We start from the raw sequence: 26,667 nt of genomic DNA, 5'->3' as shown, positions 1-26,667 counted from the left end.
ATTAACTCATATGTAATACTTTGTAACATGTAAGTAAACATATTATTCTTACTATTATTGTTTATATACGTTAACATGTACATATGTGTGAAATGTAATGATATTAGTAACGTTTGTACTTGACATATATCTACTGTGAGATTATAAACTTTACATTCATTTTATCAGTATGCATATGATAATAATCGTGTACAGAACACGTGTAAATAAAACCACAAGCAAATGGACCCGTGACTACATAGGTATTCATCCTATATACCTTCGTCATTGCATACATAAGAAGGTACAAAACAATTAGGGAATAGAGACATTTAAATAAATTTAGTGATTTCATGACACGTTTCCATGTACAAAGAACGAAAACTTTTATTAATTACTATGAAAGGTCAATATGTATTATCTATTATTACACAATGATTAAAAACTGTAAATAGTAAATGATAGTTCTTGTTATCACATATGAATGAGTTATGAATGAGTGGCATAAAGCCACTATGAGGAATACATTTAACATAGTTAATATCTCGCGTAGTGACAAATGAAGGTTGAACACGTCCAACTAGAAGAAACCCATGTTGCTGACAAATCAGTGAACATATTCGAGGACATTCTGAGACTGAGGCACTACAAATGCAACTACACAATGTACCGAACAAGCCCCGATACCCTAGTCCATTTAACCACCCGAGCATCCTATAAATGCATGGTGAAATCTTTTTTAAAAAGACCATTTCTTTTATCAAATCCTCACTCAGGTGTGTTCTCTTCAAGGTATCAATGTTGACAATAGCTTCTTGTGTTATAATGCACTGTAGAGACATGCCTATCCACTAAGACAATGTGTGAATGCAGGACACCGTGTGATAACTATGTATTCTAGAGTCCGTGTGTGTCAGTACAGCATATACATCTAAATTAATTACAGTTGCATGATTGTACATACAGAATTGGATCAAATAAAGTTGGATTAATACAATTATATAACTTTTTTTGTTTCGAATTTCCTCTTACGTTTTGGCGTTTTGATACAGTGTTGAAGTCAGTAGTTGAGTCACGTTATTGATAGAGGTGTCAACTATACTACAAATCCACTCGTTCGTTAGTGTTTGTGTTCAAACTACGGTATCTAAACATAAAAACATACAGAATAGGACATAAGTCACACATGCGTTCTTCTGCATCTAAAACATACCGCAATAGTTGTTACAATAAGTTCAGGGGGAAGCTTTTTATTCTTCTGAAATAAAGTACAGTGACATAAACAAAATTAAATTGTACATCAACACGTGCATATAGAAATTAATAGCAAATGTTCAGAGATAACTAAGGTAATGCATTAAATATCCATGTTGTGTGGACTAGTCAATGTGTGTTTGATTGACATGTTGATATGTTTGAGTCAACGTGTATTTGATCAACATGTTGATGTGTGTAAGTCATGTTGATGTGTGTTTGATCGACATGTTGATGTGTGTAAGTCAATGTGTGTTTGATCGACATGTTGATGTGTGTAAGTCGATGTGTGTTTGATCGACTTGATGATGTGTATAAGTCAATGTGTGTTTGATCGACATGTTGCTGTGTGTGAGTCAACGTGTGTTTGATCGACACATTTGATGTAACTTTTACAGCTCCATTGATTGCTAATCAACTGTAATTGGTTTTCTTTCCTCTTAGTTGTTTCTGAACATGGTACAATATGACAACATAAGCCATTAGTGGAATTACAACACTAGAAAGATGAAAACATGATCTGGTGAATTAAGGAAATAAAGACATCATAAACAGATATAAATAAACAATTACGCATGCTTAATATTATCCATTCATATTTATACCAGTTTGAACAATCATGCAGTTCAATATGTAGCTGAACAAATTAAAATTATATAAAATTACTACACAAATGTGAAATCAATTAATATTAGTACTCGGAAAAGAGACCCGACAGATCAGAGGCGGACATGTGTTTGTGGGGTGTTTATGAAGTACCATATATTACGTCTTTGTAACCCACGTTTAATCACATTTCCATGTAATCGATAAATAGTTCCATTTTACCAATGCGTCATATGAAACATTCACAATTCTATTGCTTTATAAACGGTTTTTAGCACTTAAGTAACGTTTCTCATGAATTCAAATCACAGCATTGATGCTCTCTGAAAATACTGCAAGAAGATGTGAAATATATTTTTTCTTGATTTACGGGTTTTTTCATACCTTAGGGCAAATAGATAATATTGCACATTCATCAATGTCTCAAACGAGATGCAAAGACTATTCATTTGCATTCACGAGTTCTGCATTACCATTTGAAGGAGAAAATATGCACACAGCGATCCATGAGTTTGACTGCTACTTTGTTCAAGAACTTCATGTCTGTGAACGCTGACGGTCATGTGTTCAATCAAAAATTTCCATAAACCTCACCTCATGTCATACGAATATATTCTTCGCGAAGAGATTGTCAAGATAGTAAAATTCACTTGACTCAGATTGTCAGGCAGTCGAAATTGTCTCCTTTCAGATAGATTAAATTGAATATTCCCATAAACCTCTTCATATGCCGAGTGAGTTCTTTTTCGACAGCTATTTCCAAGAGAGGGCCTTTAAAAGTCAGCACTCCAGATACAGGGAAAGGTATAAATTGATACACTATAAAAAAGGTTCTTCCTTTCGGGGACTCTGGACACCATATGTACATGTGTATCAATGCAGTGTGTTTAGGTCATGCGTTCCCGAAAAAAATAATGATGGTGGCGCAAAAAAACATAAACCAGGAAACACTGGGAAATCACGACTGCTTCCGTGCATATAACACGGATATAATGACGGCTTTGGTAATGACCAAAATGCCTGTCTGTTCAGAACCTCAGTTTTTCCCTAAAAAAGTAATCAATAATCTGTCATCTCTGACCTTTGAAAAAACATTAGGAGAAATTAAGAAAATCCATCAGTAGTAATTTGCCCAAAGGAAAGGAGATTTGTACCGGAGGTACCAAAGGTCATTCTGTGAAGAGACGTAATGTATAATTACAGACCGGAACACCAGGGGGATGTGTTGGTACACTGCTTATACTACAAAGATCGTTGTTATTCTCAACTAAAACTCATCAAGAGATTAAATTAGTTTATTCAAGATAGTCCACATTGAGGTACGTAAAGGACGAGCATGGGGCATTTGCTTTCTTTAGGATCCATTTACTTGGGAGTGTCATTACAAACATATTTCCCATTTGTTTTCAAGACACGGAAACATGTATATTAACCAAATTGGTTTTGACCATCCTATGTCCTGTTCCTTAATACATAAAATGCATTAGGACTGTCACCAAAAGATAATGGCGAGAGCTAATGATTCCAATAGGTAGACTGCTCCCTTCGTCTATCCAATTACTATGTCTTGGTGCACACAAAGTGGATCGTACTATTTATTATAAGGGCATTGGTGCATTAGTGACAAAAACCGATTCATTTGTGACAGAAAAACTCAAATATATTTTTGTGTTATGTGTGCTGAGTGTCAGGATTCTTGATTGGAGGTCACTGCGGGGCATCATAAGCTTGTTTTAATCTGCAGGTCGATATCTGGTGCGCCATGTAATAACAGATTTCTTAAACGTAATGCATTATTTATACAAATTTCCCGTACAATCCATGACAGCAGTGATTTGTCACTTTCATTTTATTGTGTAAATATCTCCAAAGGTTTCCTTTGATATTTTCTGTGCATGTTTGTTTTTTTGTATGACTTGCATGTTTTGAAGCAGAGCTGAATATTACTTATCATCCTATAGCCAGCATAGAGTGACAACACTTTACAAGCTCACATGTACCATCTACGACAATATATTTAGGAACATATACGCTGCCTCTTCTTCAAAACGATTCTTACCATGATTGTTGTGACTATGAGAGTTTTGTTACCAAATGGGTTCCCATCTGCATAGCCTTGTAGATTAGTGAAGTTGAGTCCTTTATCAACACTCCACTCTCCTACCTGTCAACAAAGCCATGTCCATAGTCAAAGATCTAAAGAATAATGTGGTTAATAATCAAGTCTGTTGTGTGCCGTAATGTAGTTACGGTCAGATGGAATTGTAACTGGATCATTTAAAATATCAGCTATGATCCATATCATTTTGCTTTATCTATCAATATGAGGTATGAAGCGAAATGTCATATAGTGTTTGAGAAATTGTGACTTGGTTTACTTGTACCATATCTATATAGCGTCATTTTACAGCCAAAGCCACCATTCCATTGAAAGTTCCCCACAAGAAACATCGTATGAGCACATTCTTCGGGGAGATTCTCAATTCCAAGGGTGAATGTACATTACACATGTATTAAAAACTAATCGCTATATAAGCTTTCACCATATACACCAGTACTTACTTTCTCTAAACCTTTGGGTTTAAGTTGCAGCAAATCTAATTTGAATACAAATCGTCGACCCCTATCTAATCGGACCTCTCCAGTGAGACCTCTTATTGTGACCTGAAACGATAGGCATGATACCATGTGAATGTCCGTACATATTCACGACGTGAAGATCCGGGTTAGAACTGGTCTTCAGCAACTCATGCTTGACGTAAGAGGTGTCTAACGGGATCGGGTTGCTGACTTGGTTGATACATGTCATTGTATCCCAATTGCTCATGACATCATTTACTGGATTGTCTGGTCCTGACACGTTTATGAACGGACTGTTGTCATACAGTCCGGCGTTAATCAAGCATCCAAAGAAAGAAAGAAACATATTAATCGTAATTCGTACAAATCACTAGTGACCACATTATGTATTCTGAAGACATATGTACCAACTGCAATAATATGTATAACAGTAATTATATTTCAAAATTATCCATTTAGTGATCTATCAAAAACATGTTTCCCCGAGTTATGTTCCCTTCGGTCGAGTTCCAGATTTTCGTGTTGGAAAACAAACATGACCAATGTTCCAGAACCGCATACAAAAGAAATAATTTCAACTGTTTTGATACCACAGTTTACAACAGATTGTACGTGGTCAAGGTTATGTAATGATTAAGGTATCTTGATATTGCAATTCACATTTAACAACGAATTTGTGCAATTTCTGTAGAGAATATTACAAATACATCTGTTGCGCTGGTTATGGAAATGTAGAACTGAAGGACATGGAACAGTCTGTATGTATGGAATCAATAACATAACCTAACCTAAATATGTCTATAGCACGCACTTGTTGGGTGTATATTACTGCATGTACCTGTTTGAGATATGAGTATAGGTTTGGGCCAGAAGGCCAGGGCAGAGGATAGTCACAGCTTGTGTTGACCGGGCGGAGGATGGATTTCTTGTCGAGTTCATGTAAGGCTTTCGCGAGTAAATGCACAGCGTCGAATATCAAGGCGGCTTCGTGCTGGAATACCAAATCATTTGTCACAGAACAGCACTTCTTGAAGTCAACATTATCACAAACAAACGCAAACACAAATGTCATTCGATACGTCTGAACAATATTTTCAATTTTTTTATATTTTTTTCAAAGTAAATCTGATCACATATCAGATACTAGGTATTTATGATCTGTTGAATGAAAATACAAATACGGGAAGGAGGCTTGGGTTTTTAAAAACAGCTTTACAAAATGTATTCCTTGGACACAATTTGTCTGCGAAAAAAGGCAAGTCATTTTCTTCCATCAGTACGAGGCAAAAGGAAAAATCATTGGAAAGGGGACTTTTATTATGTTGTTTTTTTAAATGACCCACCTCTTTCCGAATGTTTGCTCCATAGATAATAATATTATCAGTATATGTACAGGTAAATCAGTAAATTTACAGGTAAATCAGTATATTTACAGGTGTACAAAGCTACCTTTAAGTAGTTATGAAGGAAGGACTGATATTGCGACAGTGTATCAACGGAACTGATATGCTTATACTTACTGGTAGTGATAAGTAACCACTTTTGTTGAGCATGACTTTATTTGTTTGAATTTCATAGACTTCCATAGCTTTCATGACGTCCCTGACGTAATCAGTGTTGGGGTCTACCATGCGGAAGCCGGTGAGATTGACGTAGTTGTAGCGGTAGTTTTCCATATCTATAGACTCAATGTCCTACAATGGTATACAACGAACATGTCGATGATTTATGTGTACGTGTTGGCAGTAATGGATTATTAACTATTATCACAAAATTTATTTGTTACAAAAAGAAATTGTGTTACTATTTTCAAGTTTGCGAGTATTTAAGACTCTTATTTTGGAATCGGTGGACATAAATATACATGAACATACAAACATAATTATCATATACTTGGTGCTGATACACGCTCGCGAAGACTGTACAGGACGATACTTACCAAATTTGTAAGAATATAATGATGATAGGGATCTATCATACCTTCTTGTAAGGCCTGAAAAAATAACATTTATACGTTTATTTGAACTTTCTATGTCATTTACAGGCGGGTGTGTAAAACATCTATTTCATGCCACATTGGTAAAATGACACGAACTCGTTGTAGAGATCTTATCAAAAATAGCATATTCTTTAACAACTGGATTACAAATAACACGTCATCTGTTCATTGATTATACAGTTCACAAACAAATGGCATAACTTAATTATTTAATACTAATGTTAGCAGCTATACGTACCATTTTCATTAAGAGACTGGTATAGTTAAGGTTTAGATCTACAAGCATATTTGTCCACTTCTTCTCCTTGGCCTCCTTCAGAACGTCTCTCATGTTCTTGTAGTCAACCTGGCGGACCATTATATCAAATGCTGTTTCAAAATTGCCACGAATAACGCTCTGAACCTTCATCAGATCTGAAACAAAGCAGTTGATGTGGTACCGTTAGTTCATTCCTGTTACATAGGGGCGATGGGGTAACCTAGTGATTAAAGCGTCCCTTCTAATTGTTCTGATGCCACACTCCTCGTGAAAGAAGGGAAGGTGATGTGGCCTAGCGGTTAAAGCCTTTGTTAGTTGCGGGTTCGATTCCCCACAATGTGTCCCCAGACACGATATTGCTGGAATATTGCTAAAAGCGGCGTAAAACTAAACCCACCCACTGAGTCCTGTTAGATAACAATTAACACATATAATATTATTGTTTACATGGTTGCAAATTGTCACCAAACTGTTGCAAATAATGCAATTCACCTGCGTTTGAATTTACTGTAATGTTTGTACATGATTGACTATTTTGAAGAAATTGCAAATCGTACAACGTTTTGTGAATATAAAGAATACTGCCAATCTCAAGACACGAAACCCAACTTCATCAGAAGCAAATCTCCAAACTCTCCCTCTCTGACAAATCAAAAACATTTAGGTGTAGCGTTACAAACGAAACGATTACAGAAGGAGAACCGAGCATGCTGATCTCTGTTATGCTGGGGGAGATTTCTTTAAAAAATATCTCAACAACGTATTTTTTATCTTCGTAAAGGTTATGTTAATCTCAGACTGTTATAGAATGGCAGTGTTATACGTTGAACTTGGGCAATGCCAATGAAGAATATCATGCCTGTTCTCCCTGGGGGCGTGATAAAAGGTTAGTCCTAAAATACCTATTTATATGGTTTGTCACAGCATAATCCAATAAGTGGGAAGTTTGGAATGTTTAAATTGAAATTACTCAGGTTCCTGAAATATCTTCTTAAAACGATCCCATTCTCGTGAAATCGTCATCAGGTTTTTTACAAAAGCGATTATACAATATAATTAGTGGTAAATGATCCTCTGTGCTCACCGCCTCGGGCATTGCCGATCAAAGAGAAGCCATGCAAAAGACGCTAATCCCTTATAATTAATTTGGCCTAAAGGATGAAAGTTCCCGATTGCTTGCGGCTGGAAGGCAAGACACATTTCACAGGTTTGACTTGCATATTTGTTATTGATTCGGAAGTTATTGCCCCGGGGGTAATATTCCATACAAACTGCATTCTTGCTCCATCCGGGACAATGTTAGTATGAGTTTGATGATGTGCCGTTTGGATGCACTATTGCCCGTGATAAAACGCAATGAGCTTCAACAGGCACATCAATTCTGTGTGGGTCATTTGATAGGGTCGAGTTGTTAAGAAGCGCATTGTAGCTTCGCGTGGTTGATATCAGGTCGGATTTTTAATGTACAGCGCTCCCAAGTCTGAAAGCCTCACAGAGCCATTCTAGGAAAATGTCTCAAAAGGCTGATTAATCTTCAGACATGGCCTCTTAAGAAAAATATGATATGAGATATCAGAGTTTGTTTTGCAAATAATAATTCTCAAGGTGAAGGATTCAATATTCATAAATTCAAATTCAAGTCAATTCCCACTGAATGGGGGTTTTTTTTGCGTACTTTCATGTACTTAAATTCTTGTTATGGCCTTTATCGCCTAGAAAAACGAAAAATAAACGTCTGTAGAATTACGCATGCGCAGAACAAACATGTCTGCCCTGCTCCTTATTGAGAAAATATATCAGGCATTTCAGAGGTTGTAACTTCTAGAATCTAAAGAAAACTTTTATTAAAACTACTCATTTCATTGCGCAGTTTGACATTTGATTGTGAATGTGAAACTATGCATAAAAAATAAAGGATCAAAAGGGAAAGGTTACAGTATGACAAAAAATCAATACAGGATTGTTCCTTACAGCGTTTGATGACCATGACCAAAAAAATCAAATGTTTCTTTAATCTTAAATCGTTAAAAATCTGACGAGAATGTAAGTAATTTGGAACGGGGAAAAACGTGGGCATACGGGTTAAAACTGGTTTTCAGCGACCAATGTTTGTCGCAAGAGGAGACTAGCGGGATCGTGTGGTCAGACTCGTTGACCTAGTTTATACACTTGATTATGCACTTATCATCGTATCGTATTAATTGCTAACATTAATGATCATGATGTCAATATGGGAATGTATGGTTCGATTATTTACAGACCGCTTTCATGTATCTGGTATAGTGCCGAAAGAGGCGTAACACAACAAAACAACCGAGAACAATATTTCAGAAATACATTCATAAGTACATATCTAGCATGACTGCGTGTGAGTTTTACAGATAAACATCAGAATTATTTTTATTTTCCTAATATTATATAAAACAGGCATAAATTATTATGACATTATATTAACAAAACTGTGTTGTGATAGAGGATGTTTTAAATTTTGATCTAGAAATGTATTCCGTATAAAGGAATTTTACAATAAAGTAAATTAGGTATTTCATTTTCAGTTAAGATTTTTGTAAAAAAAAAGCAAAATCTTAAATCATAAGGGTCATTGTTATATTTACCAGTCTCAGAACTAAGTTTAAAATTACCATATCTAAATTTAGTCAAACAATTTCTTAAATATGGGGCAATATCTAAACTGAGATAAGTTCCAAGCCCTTGAAAAGTTAGAATAGTTAGAACACTTGGTTGTATTATGTAGGTGTGACTGTAAATCTTAACTCACATACTCACTGCATTCTGTAGGGATGAATACCAAACTTATGAAAGATTATCAAACAATGTCTCTAAATCGAGAACAATGTTTCACCAGAGAGTAACCCCAAATAACTCGCACTGGAGTAAGAAACATGAACATGCCTACCTTCCGTGTTTCCATAGATGACCAGCATCTGTTTCCACCCGTAGTATCGGATGAGGTCGGTGAAGGCTTTACTGAGCTGTTCCACATTGGGGTAGAGGTTGATGGTCTTGTCCGAGAGGTGGTCAGAGGCTGTGTCCAGTCTCAGTTCTACATGGGGGATCTGGACAGATGTACATAAGGAGTTGACGAAGCCAGCCAAGGTGGGATCTTTGGGTCCGAATGTCGCTACTGTATTCCACTCTACCAGATGACATACTGTTGGTAAAAGCAGGAAAATTAGTGAGGTGAAACTGGATTCCATATCCATATTTAAAAACATTTGATGTCAAATACCGTTATACAACTCTTTCTCAAACGCACTTTGATTAATATCTGTGACCACAGAAGGCTTGAAAGTTTGACGCAACTGTGACTAAAACTGTCTCCGATGAACTTCCTATTTTGACCATCATTTCCTGAGTAATTTGTTCAAGTGAACTTGCCTTTGTGTGTGTTTGTGACGGTGATGCAGGATACGCCCACCTTTTCGCGAACCCCTATACCATCACTATGTGAAGAGCGCCATAAAAACGAGTTGATAATATATTGGGTTTTTCTGTTTCCCCATTTAACTTTGCTTTAGTAGCTTCACGAATAAAGCCACCTTCAATTACAGGCCTGTGCCTGTTTTTGCTATCTGGACATATGTGTTTTTTATAGTTCTCGCCCACAGAGTTACCTGCACTTTCATATTGATATCGTCCTCAAAACATATACTGGACAAAAATAGTTAGGGATATATGTAAATTTTGAAATGATTAATAATGATCTATTTATTCATTGACACTCTGATAAAATATCAATCTTAAAAATACCAATATCCCTAACTTATTTTGTCCAGTATAGTTTCAGACTTCGAGATTGGAAGAACATGCTTTATCACATGCTGGCCAAGCGCCAGGAAGGGTAAAACCAAGAACTATATTTTCACGCCATTTTATATGCGCTGCCACGGGATCGACACAGGTACTCTCTGCTTCCTGGGCAGGCTCTCTATCCGCTACACCACAGAGGAGGACAGGGGTTCGAACCACATACTCTCCACTTCCCGGGCAGGCGCTCTACCCACTACACCACAGAGGAGGACAGTGGAACGAAGAACGTACAATTCTACCAGATAACAGGTTAGAATAACAGTATTCTTTTCTTTCAAAATGTTAGCAATTGGCCTTTCTAATGTAGAAAATAACGACATTATAGGCTGTGTGTAAATGCAATTTTATACATGTCATTAACATTTTCATTTTAAGTTTTATGTATACTAGCAAATATCGAAAGTCTTGAATATCAAGCTCTTTCATCGAACATTACAAACGAGTTTATAGTTGTGGTCACATGTGGCAGTAGACATAACCTCCATTAAGTTGTGGAAACATTAAGTCAATTCCAAAGATTTATTGTTCAATTTTGTCCGTGGCAATGAATTGCTTCTCTGCACATTTGTTGTTTTTAAAGCAATTGTTGTTGTTTCTTAAATCGAATGTAGCCCGTAATGACCTTTTAAACTACTACTGACCTTTCTACAAAGGCAGTATGTAGCTTTTTCCCTTTGTTTCATCCTACGATTTAAGACGCGGGGCGGTGATGAGTTCCCAACACAAAGCTTTCATTTGTTGTGAAAAAGACACAGAATGCCCGACTCCTGAATGATTGAAGGACCGCTACTCTGACGATAGAGTCAAAACAGTTTTACTGTGACAACGGTCAGATTGGGAAAATGGCAACAGCGATACTGACAATGACTTATTTACAGAATACAGAATGAGTTCCCGTTAGAAACCGTTTCACTGCCAGGAGTACATTGTTCCAAATGTACGTAACGATCCAGATGATTTTTAAGAGGTTCATTCTTTAGAGTTTCACAGCTATTTGCCATTTACACCAAACGTTTTCGAGGATAGTCGAGACCAGGTATATTTTTTTCACGAAAGTTTTGCATGCTTTGGAAATACACATGATGCCATATATTTCTATTTTGATGTAATGCATAAATAGGAGTAAACAGACTACCCAACTCATGGCGATGAAAAATGCGTGTTTTGCCGGGAAGCGTATATGTACTCATGGAGACAAATAATGGAACACCTGCAAGTACAAGTGTTCCTTTATTCTTTTCCACAATTCACCCCCAGTGCAATACAAAATTTGTGAAGGAACCTGGAAAAGAATAAAGGCACACTTGTACTTTCAGGTGTTCCCTTATTCGTTTCCATGAGTATATTAGGCATATGTTTGGGGGCAATTTATCCATCTTCAGAATATAATGATCTAACCTGACAAAATGATCGAGGGAACGTTTATATGAAGAGTAGTGTAGAAGCACCACTGATGTGTGAGTGAGTGTCTGATATTCGACTGCATTGGAAACAGTGCAGCTGGCTTCGTATGAGTCATTTTAACTCCATTACATGCAAAGGGGAGTTGTCCCTAGACACGCTGGATCTTACATTCTTACTCAGTGAGTAGTGATGCATTAAGCTATAACGAATTCAGAGTCAATGTGCGTCTGGTTTTACTCAGCCTTCCGCGTGGATGGTTTAAAACAATGAACCTAACCAGCAATACACAAGCACCATTATCACCAGCCTGCACGGTGTATAGTTTCAAACTGTAGCTGATTGTTAGCCTTGCTACAAGACCGTACTGAATGCTGAGTCAAAGGATGTATAGTAATTACATCCTCCGAAGGACCATAGTCTGTTATTTATTATCTATTAGAAATTATCATTTAAACTATTTTTCACTTTAGAGACTTGTGCAAGTCTACTGATTGTATTTCATTTTACCATACAGTAAAATCAACTAATCACACAATTTGTCTACGTCCTCATATATTCTGTTTGATTGGCATTTTATAAGTTTTTGAGTAATAAAAAAGTAAGTTACTTTATGGATGACAACCTCTCTATAATATATGATGCGGCGTTTCGGTGTCAGTGAGACATGTTGTTTTTACATAATCCCTGTTGATGTATATAACCCGTTCTGTGCTGTAGTACTTCTCTCTTGCTTGACAACGGTATAAGAATCTATACCAAAATGGCGCATCATATATAATAAAGAAGTTGTCACCCATAAAATATCTTACTTTCTGATTCCTCAGATATTAACGAAGAGACTAAAATAATACACACTGTGGATGTAACAATCGCAAACTGTATCGATTTCTTTATACATAAACTAATATTATACTTATACGGAACACCATATCTTCGCATAGTTACGTATTTTTATCAATTTGAAATCAATCACTCAAGAGGGATTTTTATGGAAAAGGGCAGTTAAAGCGAATTATATATGCTATTATTTGGTTTAACCATCCAGGAAACATCAATTTACTACATTTTCTCTAATGCCTACTGCCACAACAGATAACTAAAATATAATAGTGTCCAATATTTTAAAAAGAAATTCTATAAAATTCCATTTTCTCTTGGAATATTAGTTTTCGAGGCCCTAATTTCCTCCCATTTGTTAAATAACTGCGGAAAGCAATGGCCATTATTCATAATCTATTTCTACCATGCTACTTTAACGACAGCAATAAAGAAAAACGAATGTACATGTCATCACTTTCTTAAACCTACGGGACCTATTACTGATACATTTAACCCCTGAGGAATCCCGCATTGCACGTATCTCACATCGACGCCATTTGTGTTAAATTGACTTTATCCCCGTTTGAAGTTGCAGTTTCTTTGAACGCCAGAACGATGTACCCAGTCATCCCCCCAGCAGCAGAAACTCCAAAACAGCATCTGGGACTGTCGAATCCCAGAAGAAAATTACTATTAGGAACGCTTGAATTGATAAAGTCCCATTTCGCCAGGTGTCGTGCGGACATATGCGGACATGAGAAACGTCAAAACAAAGGTCGCACTATCTTGGTGTATCCCCTAGGGACCTCAGTCTGGTTTCTGTTGACATAGATAATTGTCAAGTGATTCTTTCCTCAACAGCTAATGTGAATAATTGACATCTCAAACTGACGTGTGAACACTTGTATCACTTGCACAACACATCCCACGGACACTCGGATTCACACCCACTGCATTCCCTTGGGTAGAGACGCTTAAAGTTATATTGCTTTTAAGAATTAACGGGAGCATGTAGGGCCTGACAAAAGCAGCCATGGTTATAATTGGATATCACAGATACATATGATAAAGCAAATGTCATGATCTCCCAGTGGGAGTGACATATCTGTGGAAGGTTTCTACTGATACATTTAGGGGGAACGTCAGATATCCTTAGATTAGGGAAAAATGTGTCACGTATCCCCCGCTTACATTCGGAGACATGAGTAGCACGTGCCCCCAGCTTCTTAGGCGTGTAATGCAGGTGTTTTTAGCTCACATTGCAAAGTGTTGCAGGTGTCTCTAGCTTATATTCGGAGTCAATGGTTGCAGCTGATCCTACTTTACATTCGGAGGCAGTGGTTGCAGCTGATCCTAGCTTACATTCGGAGGCAGTGGTTGCAGCTGATCCTAGTTTACATTCGGAGACAGTGGTTGCAGTTGGTCCGAGCACACATTAGGAGGCAGTGGTTGCAGTTGGTCCTGCTTACATTCAGATGTCCCTAAATTACATTCAGAGGCAGTCCCTAACTTACATTCAGAGTCAGTGGTTGCAGCTTATCCTAGCTTACATTCAGAGGCAGTGGTTGCAGCTGATCCTAGGTTACATTCGGAGACAGTGGTTGCAGTTGGTCCGAGCACACATTAGGAGGCAGTGGTTGCAGTTGGTCCTGCTTACATTCAGATGTCCCTAAATTACATTCAGAGGCAGTCCCTAACTTACATTCAGAGGCAGTGGTTGCAGTTGGTCCTGCTTACATTCAGATGTCCCTAAAACTTCAGACAGTCAGAGGCAGTGGTTGCAGTTGGTCCTAGCTTACATTCAGAGGCAGTGGTTGATGTCCTAGGTTACATTCGGATACATTCAGAGGCAGACCCTAACTTACATTCAGAGGCAGTGGTTGCAGTTGGTCCTGCTTACATTCAGATGTCCCTAAATTACATTCAGAGGCAGTCCCTAACTTACATTCAGAGGCAGTGGTTGCAGCTGGTCCTGCTTACATTCAGATGTCCCTAAATTACATTCAGAGGCAGACCCTAACTTACATTCAGAGGCAGTGGTTGCAGCTGATCCTAGCTTACATTCGGAAACGTGTGTGGAAGGTGTCCCGCGTAAGGCATGTGATGAAGGTGCCATCATCTTACATTTGGGTGAGGTAAAACATGATACATGGCCCCGTAATGATTCCAATTAAGCATTGTCGAAGAGTAAGAAATAAAAGTAATATCGAAACCATCCTCAATTCTTCATAGACACATGCCTTCAAGATTCACACCCGTGTCTCAAAGGGGCCAGTCCATGGATTTCAGTGTCTACTGTCAGACACAATTATCTGATGCGAGTGATGGTGCTCCCACAAACATCCACAGGCTGTGCATCACAGTGGCCAAGACTTGCTGACGGCTGGGCATCTATTCCAGCTAACACCAGGCTCTAGGCACCCTGCATGTTCCCACATCGTGGCAGGTATTTGATGGCCCCATTTTTTCTTTCATGTCTTTCACAGATCTATGTTAATGTTTTGCATAGACACATGCCTCTGTTTCATGGAATCATATTTCACGAATGTAAACTTGATTGATTTGATTCAATAACTGATTCAATTTCATAGTTTATAGTCTTCCTTGTCTCAGTTCAATTGAAGTAGCTTAACCTGAAGCTTGGCATCCGACCTCTTTGCCTGCAATCTTGGTTTAAGCACGTAACTTCACATTGTCGATTAACTGTGATTATCAATGATCGGTTTAAACAATATTCGTAACTGGGTATGGTGTAGATATAAAGTTCAAAGGTCAAAGGTCAAATAATGATGGATACAACCCGTTATTGTTTCTTTGTTGGTTTGTTGTTTTACTATTCCAGCTATATGACGTCGGTCTGTAAATATGCCGGGTCTTGACCAGACAGTCCAGTGTCTGGCAATCTACGCATTTGGGATACGATGACATGCACCAAACAAGTGCGCGCGCCTGACCACCTCTCCTGTTAGTCGCCTCTTACGACAAGCATGGGTTACTGGGTAAAACATACCAAAGCTCGAGGACATGATATGTCTGTATGTACATGTGTTTCTATCAAACAATTACAAGACTAATTCTAAGCAGATGGTTACAGCACGTCAACCACTTGAGAACCTAACTGTCTGTCAATAGACAATTGTCCCTAGAATGGCATCTTCTATTCTAAAATGACCAGTGAGTTGTCTGAACACTGGACAATGCCTCTGATCCAAAGCTCAAGATGAAAATTTGCATTAATGCTTTTCATGAAGATTCGACTCTTCACACAACGAAGCATATCTCGATCGGTTTGTGTGTTCAGCAGCATTGGTTGCATGTTATTGAACATCAGTAATATATAATTCAAAGACAATACATCCATCATAATGATAAACAATGACATTTATTCTTGCATCTGTAATATTAGATGTCATGTAAAGGCACTGCTGGTTAATAATAATTCAGGTTCTTTGCATTGTACACTGTGGGCACGATGTTATTTATATCATCAAATATATCCATAAGCTATATTCAGCTAATGTTCTTCCGTGCGTCAAACTCATAAATGGACGTAAACCGTGCTGGAAAGTTACTACTTTGGAACTCGACTAAGACTATATAATGCCACTATTTATGTCACTCCCGCAAATTGCTAGACAAACTCTACTATAAAGGACATCTGGTCACATACATTACTAGACAATATCTAATGTCAACTCGCCATGATGCCAATAAATAGAAGGAACAAACGCTGACATTATAAACAGGCTTAACCAAATATGTTTCGTATGCTTATTGCAAATTAACAGTGCCTCGGTCGATCAAGATGTATCAGACGTCTGTAGCCTATCCGTAATCACTATCTAAATCAAACACTTCCAGTCTCGAAATGATGATGAATGTGTTTATGAAATCTCTGAATACATCGCTCATGTTGCACACAGACGAAAACCTTTTAATTTTTCATTCATCGTACAAGTGTGTGGTTCACATGACTATGATTTGCAGCCATCCGTGTTCAACCTTTCCTATCCAATGGTGTTACTCACTTCTGTAAGCTGGCTGGTGGGGTGATCTTGACCAACACAGTTGACTTCATACACGGCAGATTTCCCATCAAAACATACGAGTACAAGGTTAAGGAACAGTATGGGTCTGTTCTAACAGCAGCCAAGCAGGATGGTTCCAGTAAAACAAATATCGCTATGGCTTCTGTAAAGCAGCATAATGTTGACTTCATTAGGCTCGTGATCAATACAATGCAAGAGGCCATCTGTAAAGTGCTTCCCTTGGAAAACTCTATTTTACACCTGCACTACAGGGAATTTGTGTTATTTACTTTTATCTATTTTTCTGCCAGTAAAACGTCATTAGTATTGAGAATGTGGACGACATTGTTTGACATCAACACCTCAGAGGATGCATTGAGGTTATGTCAATGTTTATTGTAATGTTGTACATTTAGATGCTCATGGCTTCCTTCGAACGACTTCATACAACACCGCACACATACAATTTACAACAGACAAATATTTACAGCGATAATGGAAGGTACTTTCAATGTTCCGTTTGTTGTTTGATCAAAAAACAATTACCAGATCACATCGCCTGAAGCGGCCTTACAATCAGTAGCAATCATTTCTGATAATGACTTATTTAGAGACGAAACATTTTTCACACGATCTTGCGACATAACAAGTGTTTTCCTATTTCCTTTCTCACAAAATACAACAAAACTTAAACTCAGACATCATTTTGTTTAACATCAAAAGTGTGTCACATAATGGATTGGGTCTGCATTTACGTTACAAAGCTGTCTACAGTGGAAAAGGAGGGTGACATTTAAGCAAAAGCCTTGTCACACGATATCGCACTTTGATTCAGGATCATGTATAAGGCTGTATGTTTCTTTGAAGAAAGGTTTCGTGATACATGTCCAAGTAGGTGGGTAATCTACCTAATCTGTTACAGAATGAAACCGGCGCCTCAGGAAAGATATTGGCAAGATGGTCTCGTGTGCATTGAAATAAGTTTTCTTTTTAACGCCCTTATACCTTTGAAGATTGAATGCATGCAAACGAGCATTTCAATGAGAAGTATTAGACGGGAATTGCCCTGTGGGGACCGTTTATTAATACTCCTTATTGATTTCCAATTCCCTCGTCCAGCCGTCTGTAGACACCTTGTTGCTATGTGGATTGTTAGCTGCCTTTTCCTGAAGGATTAGCAGAAAAGTTTATAATCCTGCACCCTCTTTCATGCTGCAGAAAACATCTGTAAAAGTTGGCATGCTGTAATTTACATGTGTGTATTCTGTCCCGTGGTACCAAAACGGCACACAAGGAAGGAAGGAAGGAATAATAGCAGTCTTTAGAAAATCGTTTTCTCTGGCATAAATCACATGGAAAATTCCAGTCACGAGTTGAAGTAAAAGCAGTTTTGAGGCCGACTAAGCGCTCGCTGCACAGTGCCACTGTGTGTGTATGTCTGTGTTTGAAGTGGCTTCAATTTTACAAACTAGATACACATTTCTCAACCATGTTCACGAATGAGGTAATTCCTAGATTAAACCTCTAAAACGAGAGCCCCACAGAAGATCATAGGTTATTTAATTTCAATCAGGCAGACCCTTTCAGAAAATGTAATCTGTTAGATACCTATTTGCCTCTATTTTAAAGTTCGTTAGGCCTATTCATTTGAATCTGCCTCTTGCTTCTCCAAGGCCCAGAATGACGACATGCCAATAGAGGTATATCGAGGGAGGAACTGAATGACGTAAACGCAAATTTACACATGTTAAGTCCGTGCAATCAAAGCTTCAAATGATAGAAAGGGGTTCCTGTTTGGTGAACATGTAAGTGAACATATAACCGGAGCTTGCCAGAATCTACTACACAAATACTATTAAACCGCGATAGACATTTCTTCCATGTAATTAGATAAATATCTGCTGTCATCGGTCTCTATGCATTTTTAATATGCTTCACCAGCCTCGGTTAGTTCTCAATTATTGTTGTCTCACTAGAGACCACGTAAGGCAAACAGATCGATGAGCTGTCTTCGCCGGATTACAGTTTATACTCCAAGGTTAAGCGGGCCCCCAGTGCCAAACCATGGAGCAGGCAGCCCTGTTCAGGACATCCGTCGGTTGAGGCCTCAATCGCATCGGTCAACAGATAGGCCAAGCGGTGTCACGTGGTGATGCCGATGTGGATGTGATGGGGTGCTGGGACCGGGTATGATGATGTAGATGGCGTCCCGGTTTTCATCATTGTCGACCGATTGCCAATCGTCTTAACCGAGAAAAGACCAGGCTCTACGATCTCTGGGCGATCACTCATGGTGGGATGACAGCTTGATAGACGGGGAAATATACTTACAGAACGGACAGTCATTGCCGTGTTTGTAGATCCGCCAGGATGACCACAGATCCCTATCACTGGGTGATATTGGCTTCCCTTCAGCTGAATTTATCTAATGTCTGACCATAATAAGAGGCTGCTTTTAGTCACACTGGTGTCACATGAGCGGCAGATTTATGGAGATGAATATCAATCGTGAACAAAAATTTGAAATTACCCATATCTGGGTTAAGTAAACGTACTTCCTGACGTCTGTCCGCATCTCAACGGCTAGCTATTCGTTCCTGAATGCATTTGCTCCTCACAAGTCTATTGGTGAGTGTCAAAGGCGCTGACCTCACACATTAACGAGTCCACCTCCGTGGTCTAGTGGATAGAGTGTCTGCCAGGTGGGCTGCAGGTCGCTGGTTCGATCTCCGGTCGCGTCAAACCAAAATAAAATAAAAGATGATTCTTGTTATCCTCTTGGTGCGTAATACAAGACAATTCTTATGGATAACAGCTTCTTGATTTATTTCTCACAACGTTTCTGGGCTAGTTCTTGCCCCTTTGTCAGGTGGTTATGGAGGTACATGATGTTGGTGCGTGAATGAACGCCTGGTCTGGTTTGGCTCGTTGCATGGCGGCTGAGTTAGGTTTCTATGTTGAGACCCGTGAAGAACCGGGTTAAAATTGATATTCAGCATTTCATGGCTATCGAGATCGGGTGATGGGGCTCGCTGTCTTGGGTGATGCAAGTCATTGTATCCCAATTGCGTAGACCGATGTGCATGCAGTGAATCACCAAATTGTCTGCTCCAGACTAAAATACATATATAGAACACCGTCATATAGCTGTACAATTGCAACAAACAAACTAGCACTTAAAAACAGAATTTGGGTTAATACGAACGGTCACAAGGACACGCACGCACGCACGCACGCACACATACACTTGCAAGGGCGTCGTTATACAACCCCACTTCAACTCACCTTGCATTTTAAGAACATACCAAACTTAATTGAAAACTGCCACACTATAAATGTACCAAAGCAGGGCCCCATTAATCTGGACTGTATTATGACAAATGTCGTTATGAGGACTCCCGAATGATCGTAATAACCGTTTACATGCACATTTACGCCTCCCAGCAGTAATTCAGAAAACAGAGGCGGTAGGGTAGCCAAGTGGTTAAAGCGTTCGCTCGTCACGCCGAAAACCCGGGTTCGATTCCCCACATGGGTACAAAGTGTGAAGACCATTCCTGGAGTCCATGTCTTGATATTGTTGGAATATTGCTAAAACGGCGTAGAAATGAACTCACTTGCTCAGAAAAGCAGGTTTCCGGACTACAGGATGTTGCTTACGTGTATAGATTACCTCACCACACGACCCAACTGCACTACAGCCACTTAAGAATTCCTTTCTGTAGATACATACAGACACGGAGAGCACTGGGTTCCTCATTATTGAATGTTCTAATGTTAGCATTGAAGGGAACACTATTTGAAATCTCACTGACCTACAAAATACGTAATTTCATGTTAGGAGCGCTAGGCCAGAACCTAGCCAACAAACTTTTACATGGGTTTGATTGTAATAGCAGACAACATTTCATATCATGTTTCCAATAAGGAGAAGACTGAACTTTGAAATTTTGCTAATGGCAAACATTCTACTGTCTAGACGAAGGATTCTCCACACAAATTAGACAAACTTAGAGATGACAATTATTTAAAAACATTCACCATTCAGCGAAATCATTTCTTCGAGAGATTGCTAATGTCGGGTGTTGGGTTTGGTTGTTACACTTTGTAAGTCTGTGAACTGGAATAGTCTTTTAACAATACATGGTATGGACAGAATATGGTTCAACGTTAAATCAACAGATGTTTTTACTGTTTTTCCAGTATCACTGTGAATAAATATCATCACAAGGTTTCTGCGACAGTTTGTGGTAATATCTACGACAAACTGCATAACTCATTTGCACTTAACGATTGGTTCTCCTGATGGGACAAAGCTTAATATGCTCACCCGGTCAGGGAACATCTGGCCTTACAAACGCCTCAAATGATGTCTTTGTTAATGTGTGTCTTCCATCGCGTCATCTTTGTTTTCAGTTCTATCACAGTGATTGAGTACAACCACCCAAGGACAAGATGGTTTGGTGAAACAACGTTTGTAGTAGTATTGAAACGCGAGTGTTTTGGGTACTCAGCTCGCATAGCAAGAGGTACCACTATACGAACCCACACACAACACAAGACCGGAGTGAATAAATGACGAGTTTATTACACAGTCAGTGAATGATTTGTGACTGCTGTCGTCCCTACACCTATTCAAACTATCATAGATAACCGCATTTACTAATGAAGCTGACGATAAAGTTGTTATTGTGAACTTTAGTTGCTTCATCTTGATCCTATTGCGTTACTCGACTGACAATAAGGTTGTTATTGCGAACGTAAATTATTCTTTCTTGACAGGATTATATAATAATTTTGATAAACGTATTGATCACAACGGTGTTGATGGGTGAAGTTCACAGTGAATTACATTACCCTATCTCTATCTGCCAGCACAATACAAGGTATTGGTCTCGGATTGTGTCCGATGTTCGCTATCAGTGTGATCTTTGGCAGGTTTAAGATGAACTTAGTCAGGGTATTTGTACAATTTCCAATTTCCAATAACATGTAACGTGAAAAATAAAACATTTCGTTGAGTTTCCAGATGTTAATAGTATAATAAGCTTCTCGGCAGTGTTTACAATAATATTTGTTGGTTCCAAGCCCAAATTGTTAAACGTTGCAAAGGATTGATTTTAGGCTTGTTGTGGATCTATACATCATTGGATGTATTACAAAAAACAAATGCTGACTGCGTTGCTCCTCTGTATTTCAGAATGACATGTTCCCAAGATAGGAGTCTCACTTCACCATCCTACTTATCTGAGATTCCCACCCAATACCCAGACAGCGGACGCCTGCAGCTTAGCAGCTGATGCAAAGTACAAATAAAGGCTGATGTCCAGAATGAGCAAAGTCGCTTAGTTCAGATGAATCCATCTCTCAACAGAAGAATTGTTTAAGTCTGATTAAGCTTCCTTGGGAGCTTGGTTCACTCCTAAATCGTATTATTGAAACTTAATTAGTGCATGTGATCAAAGTTTGTGTTAAATCAAGCTCACTAATGGGATTTCTGGCGATGGCATTAGGTCTGGAGTAGGCCATGTCATCTATTTTGGATAACTATGGCAACTTCATATCCTAGTAATCCTACAAAGGATAATGTCACAAGTGGTGATTTAAAGTGTAATGTAGCTCAATTAGTTTCCAATGGCCATTTTTTTCCCCACGTGGAATTGCTTTTTAAGCATTCTTATCCGTTTGTAATGAGTCAAGAGTTCTTTATGTAATATGAACGACAGAGGAGTTACGGGCTATATGGTGGAAACTTTTTTATTATATGCGCGAAGGTTCTCAAGGTGTCCACAAGAACATGGTTGACATTCAGACTTACAGCTTGCAATCCCCGGGGATCACAATTAACTATTTCGTCTCAAGTCTATGAAGTAACTTTGAAAGATACCATCGTCATTCTCCATCGCAGTTCCTCAAGTCATAGAAAAAAGTATTGTTGCCCGTGAAATAAAGCTCAACACGACCATTGATTGTCAAATGGTCTCAGGGAGGAATTGATCCTGTACTTTTCAAGTTCAATTTAAGGAAGTTAAAGGAAACAATAGTTGATCCGTGTAGCATTAACAGTTTTGGATGTAGACACTGCTCCTCACTGGTTATTTAACAGTAATTTGTAGGTCGGCTGAAGCCAGTGACCCTACGGCCAAGGCAGTGATGGTAAGTCGGAGTCTCATGGTGACATGAAAAACAAGCTGAGTAGGAAACAGTTCATCATGGCGATATTGACTTTCTGACACTTGTGGAGAAAACAAGCTACGTCATTTGACATGAGACGCCTAACTACAGTTAATACAGATGTCATGTGTTTGTCGGAACCGTTGTATCTTTCATAGCTGGGTAAACCTGCTGTAACGGCTAACAGGTATCGGTAGTAGCTGTCATAGGTTTGATGATGCGAGTGACATGTAGCTATGGTAGGTGTCATGGGCTTGATACCTCTCTGATATGAATAACATGTAGCTGTGGCAAGTGTGATGGGTTTGCTAATAAGACTGACCTGTAGCTATGGCAGGTGTCACGGACTTGATGATACTTACCTGATACCTCTCTGATATGAATAACGTGTAGCTGTGGCAAGTGTGATGGGTTTGCTAATAAGACTGACCTGTAGCTTTGGCAGGTGTCATGGACTTGATGATACCTACCTGATACCTCTCTGATATGAATAACATGTAGGTGTGGCAAGTGAGATGGGTTTGCTAATTAGACTGACCTGTAGCTATGGCAGGTGTCATGGACTTGATGATACTTACCTGATACCTCTCTGATATGAATAACATGTAGCTGTGGCAAGTGTGATGGGTTTGCTAATAACTGACCTGTAGCTATGGCAGGTGTTATAGGCTTGATGATACTTACCTGATACCTCTCTGATATGAATAACATGTAGCTCTGATATGCTAATAAGACACCTGTAGCTGGGCTTGATGATACTTACCTGATACCTCTCTGATATGAATAACATGTAGCTGTGGCAAATGAGATGGGTTTGCTAATAAGACTGACCTGTAGCTATGGCAGGTGTCATGGGCTTGATGATACTTACCTGATACCTCTCTGATATGAATAACATGTAGCTGTGGCAAATGAGATGGGTTTGCTAATAAGACTGACCTGTAGCTATGGCAGGTGTTATGGGCTTGATGATACTTACCTGATACCTCTCTGATATGAATAACGTGTAGCTGTGGCAAGTGTGATGGGTTTGCTCATAACTGACAGGTAGCTATGGCAGGTGTCATGGACTTGATGATACGACTTGATGATTTACCATAATTAAGTTTGCTGAGACGACTAATACGTAGCTATTGTAGGTGTCATCGGAATGCCCATGACACCCGCCATAGTTAAAGGTAACTAACATGTTACTAAACCGGGTCTTTGGGCATAAATCAGATTCAACAATTTCAAGAGTGTTCATTTGTGATAAGTATCCCTTAATATTAAAAGTTTAACGTGAATCGTACAATGCAATTATCAAAAGAAATAAGTTGATTCTGATGTTTCCCAACGATCCCTATAATCAAGCCGACACAGTGCAAGGTCTAAACCTCATCATGGGAAGATCAAGGCCATCTGAGCATGTCCACACATTTAACGGCTTCAATAAAACAGACATTACTCGCCTGTAAACCCCAGATACCAGACAATGTAATAACATTCCCACAAACATAAGACATCCGTGTACACAAGCAGAGATTTCTATTGCTATAGCTTTCAATTTTCAATGAGCAAGATCATGCGCCTCCGTGTAAAGGCAACCTTATCAAAACCTTGTTTCGAAACGGCAAGAGGTGTAACATCGGCTTTTAGCACCTCCTCAGACGGTTGAGGCTGCTTGACACAACCTACAAATTTGTACTGTGATTGCCGAGACGTCTTTATAGATGGCTCCGTGGCGTCCTGATTTGTAAATCCATCCCTTGGTTTCAGACATGAAAGGATGAGATTGAAGGGTCAACAGAAAAGTTTTAGTGGAAATTGGAAGGGTGTTGTGGTGGTGTTAAGGATCTGACGACAGCACCTGTGAATCTGGGTTGACGAATGCCAGAGGCTTTGTGCTGAAGCTTGTGTGTTGCATGCGCCCTTAATTGTCCTTTTCCCAGTCTAACTCACCCCTTAAGCTGTTTTAGGAGTAACTTCGCGATTAATATGTGAATGATTTACTTTCATTCAGAATGCATATCATGATATCATCCTATCTATTTGATCAAGCACACGGTAATGCTATGTATTTACGTCATATATGTTCCTGTATGTTTTGATGAGTGGATTACCGTTTACTGTAATAAGTACAGAAGTATGCTGTAAAACATGTAAATTGTAACAGTTTGCGTGTTAATACTGTATAGAATAAGGTACATACGTGTATATTTCGTAAATATATAGTAGTATAATATGATGATTGCATGAATAAATCTTACAGTTGTATAATTTAATATTAACAAAACAGTCTTAAGCCCATGACATGTAACCGATATTGCATTGTAATTAACAACTGTATGTTGTAATTAATATATTTGATAGGGCACGAAATGCAACAAACAATATTGCACATTGACGTTAAAATCGGTTTAAAAAGTTGAATCTGTTTTTTAATTCCAAAGTGTAAAGTGCAATTACTTAGATGATTGGCCATGTTTTCATGTTGTGTATTGGTACAGCTAACTCAGAGGACACTATTGTGGCGAAAAATTCACCCAACATGTGTCAATAGCCTCTTCGTCATTATCTATGGATGCGGAGCACCTCGTACACACCTGTTGCCTGGTCATTAACCTCAATAATTGGCAATGAATTCAATGAACCGTGTAATAGGAATATCATTGGGTATTGTTTAAGCATTGAAGAGCAGCTCAAACCAGACTTTCGCTTCGATGCTTTCAATGACAGTTACTCAAGCAGTTCACATACTATGTAGTTGAGATGATAAATAAAGTCTCGGTGATAATACTGAATATGATGGGTCAGGAAACACATTATAATACCAAATATCATATCGATGAGAAGCAATCTAGCTGTATACACACATTCCGTTTACTCTCGCGAGACTCACTGCAAAAAATAGGTGTCAATAAACCTTCAACAGACGGAAGTATTTCCTTGATTTTGACGGCCGTAGAATTGTTTAAGGGTCAAGTGTGTAATAGTCTCAACTATCCCTCATTGGCAGGACTTCCTAACCCGTTTAGGTGTCTCCCGTTATATATCCAAGTTATTGTCAGTAAATACCATATGAATTCACCTCAGTGTCTCCACGTACATAGATGTTCTGAGATCAATGAGTGAGTGAGTGAGTGAGTGAGTATGCTTTTACGCCGCTTTTAGCAATATTCCAGCAATATCACAGCGGGGAACCAGAAATGGGTTTCACACATTGTACCCATGTGGGGAATCGAACCCGGGTCTTCAGCGTGACTAGCGGGCGCTGTAACCATTAGGTTAACCTACTGCCCCTTCTGAGATCAAGCAATAGTGTCGTTGGACTCCTTAGACGCTTTCTGTGTGCGCGCACGTGCATGTGTGTATGTGCGCTATGTTTATAGATTCGAGCCCCCTGGGATATCAGAGGATAGCAGGAGGGGCGGGGAGTGATGTTGGTACCGACCACAGTAACGACTGAAATCAGTGACTTGGACAGTTGCGATTCATAAAATCCCAATTCCTTGGCTCTTTCATGTTGTTGTTTCCACGGGAATAAAAGATGTTTTTAAGGTCACAAGCCATTGGTATCGCATTAGCAGCTCCATTACGGGACCAGTGTTGTGTTCGCAGAGGTGAACCTCGACCGATGACGCCTACATGTTGTCCCATGATCACAGAGTGATCACAGATCCGGCGCCGTTTCACAGAACGATCAGGCACCTGCGACAGTACCATATTGTATTACAATAATGTCAGGACATCTG

General features: G+C 38.9%; 1 protein-coding gene across 3 annotated transcripts in view; it reads right to left on the bottom strand.

Annotated features, from left to right (window-relative positions):
- The window catches only part of LOC124280568 (glutamate receptor ionotropic, kainate 1-like), a 157,975-nt gene that overhangs the window by 21,868 nt on the left and 109,440 nt on the right, over positions 1-26,667 (bottom strand). For 2 of the 3 annotated variants that reach the window (XM_046716522.1, XM_046716524.1), the window contains 8 exons: positions 9,595-9,849; positions 6,657-6,832; positions 6,359-6,412; positions 5,940-6,113; positions 5,258-5,410; positions 4,402-4,503; positions 3,899-4,003; positions 1,193-1,237 (listed from right to left, as the gene is read on the bottom strand). In XM_046716522.1, coding sequence (XP_046572478.1) covers positions 1,193-1,237; positions 3,899-4,003; positions 4,402-4,503; positions 5,258-5,410; positions 5,940-6,113; positions 6,359-6,412; positions 6,657-6,832; positions 9,595-9,849 — 1,064 coding nt within the window. The remainder of the gene's footprint in view (positions 1-1,192; positions 1,238-3,898; positions 4,004-4,401; positions 4,504-5,257; positions 5,411-5,939; positions 6,114-6,358; positions 6,413-6,656; positions 6,833-9,594; positions 9,850-26,667) is intronic. The other variant, XM_046716523.1, reaches the window with a different exon arrangement.

The sequence above is a fragment of the Haliotis rubra genome, unplaced genomic scaffold (genome assembly GCF_003918875.1).
Source record: "Haliotis rubra isolate DU_JTF1 unplaced genomic scaffold, ASM391887v1 Scf27, whole genome shotgun sequence".
Classification (NCBI taxonomy): domain Eukaryota; kingdom Metazoa; phylum Mollusca; class Gastropoda; order Lepetellida; family Haliotidae; genus Haliotis; species Haliotis rubra.
The sequence above is the reverse complement of the archived record's forward strand: the minus strand, read 5'-3'. Positions and strand labels throughout refer to the sequence as shown.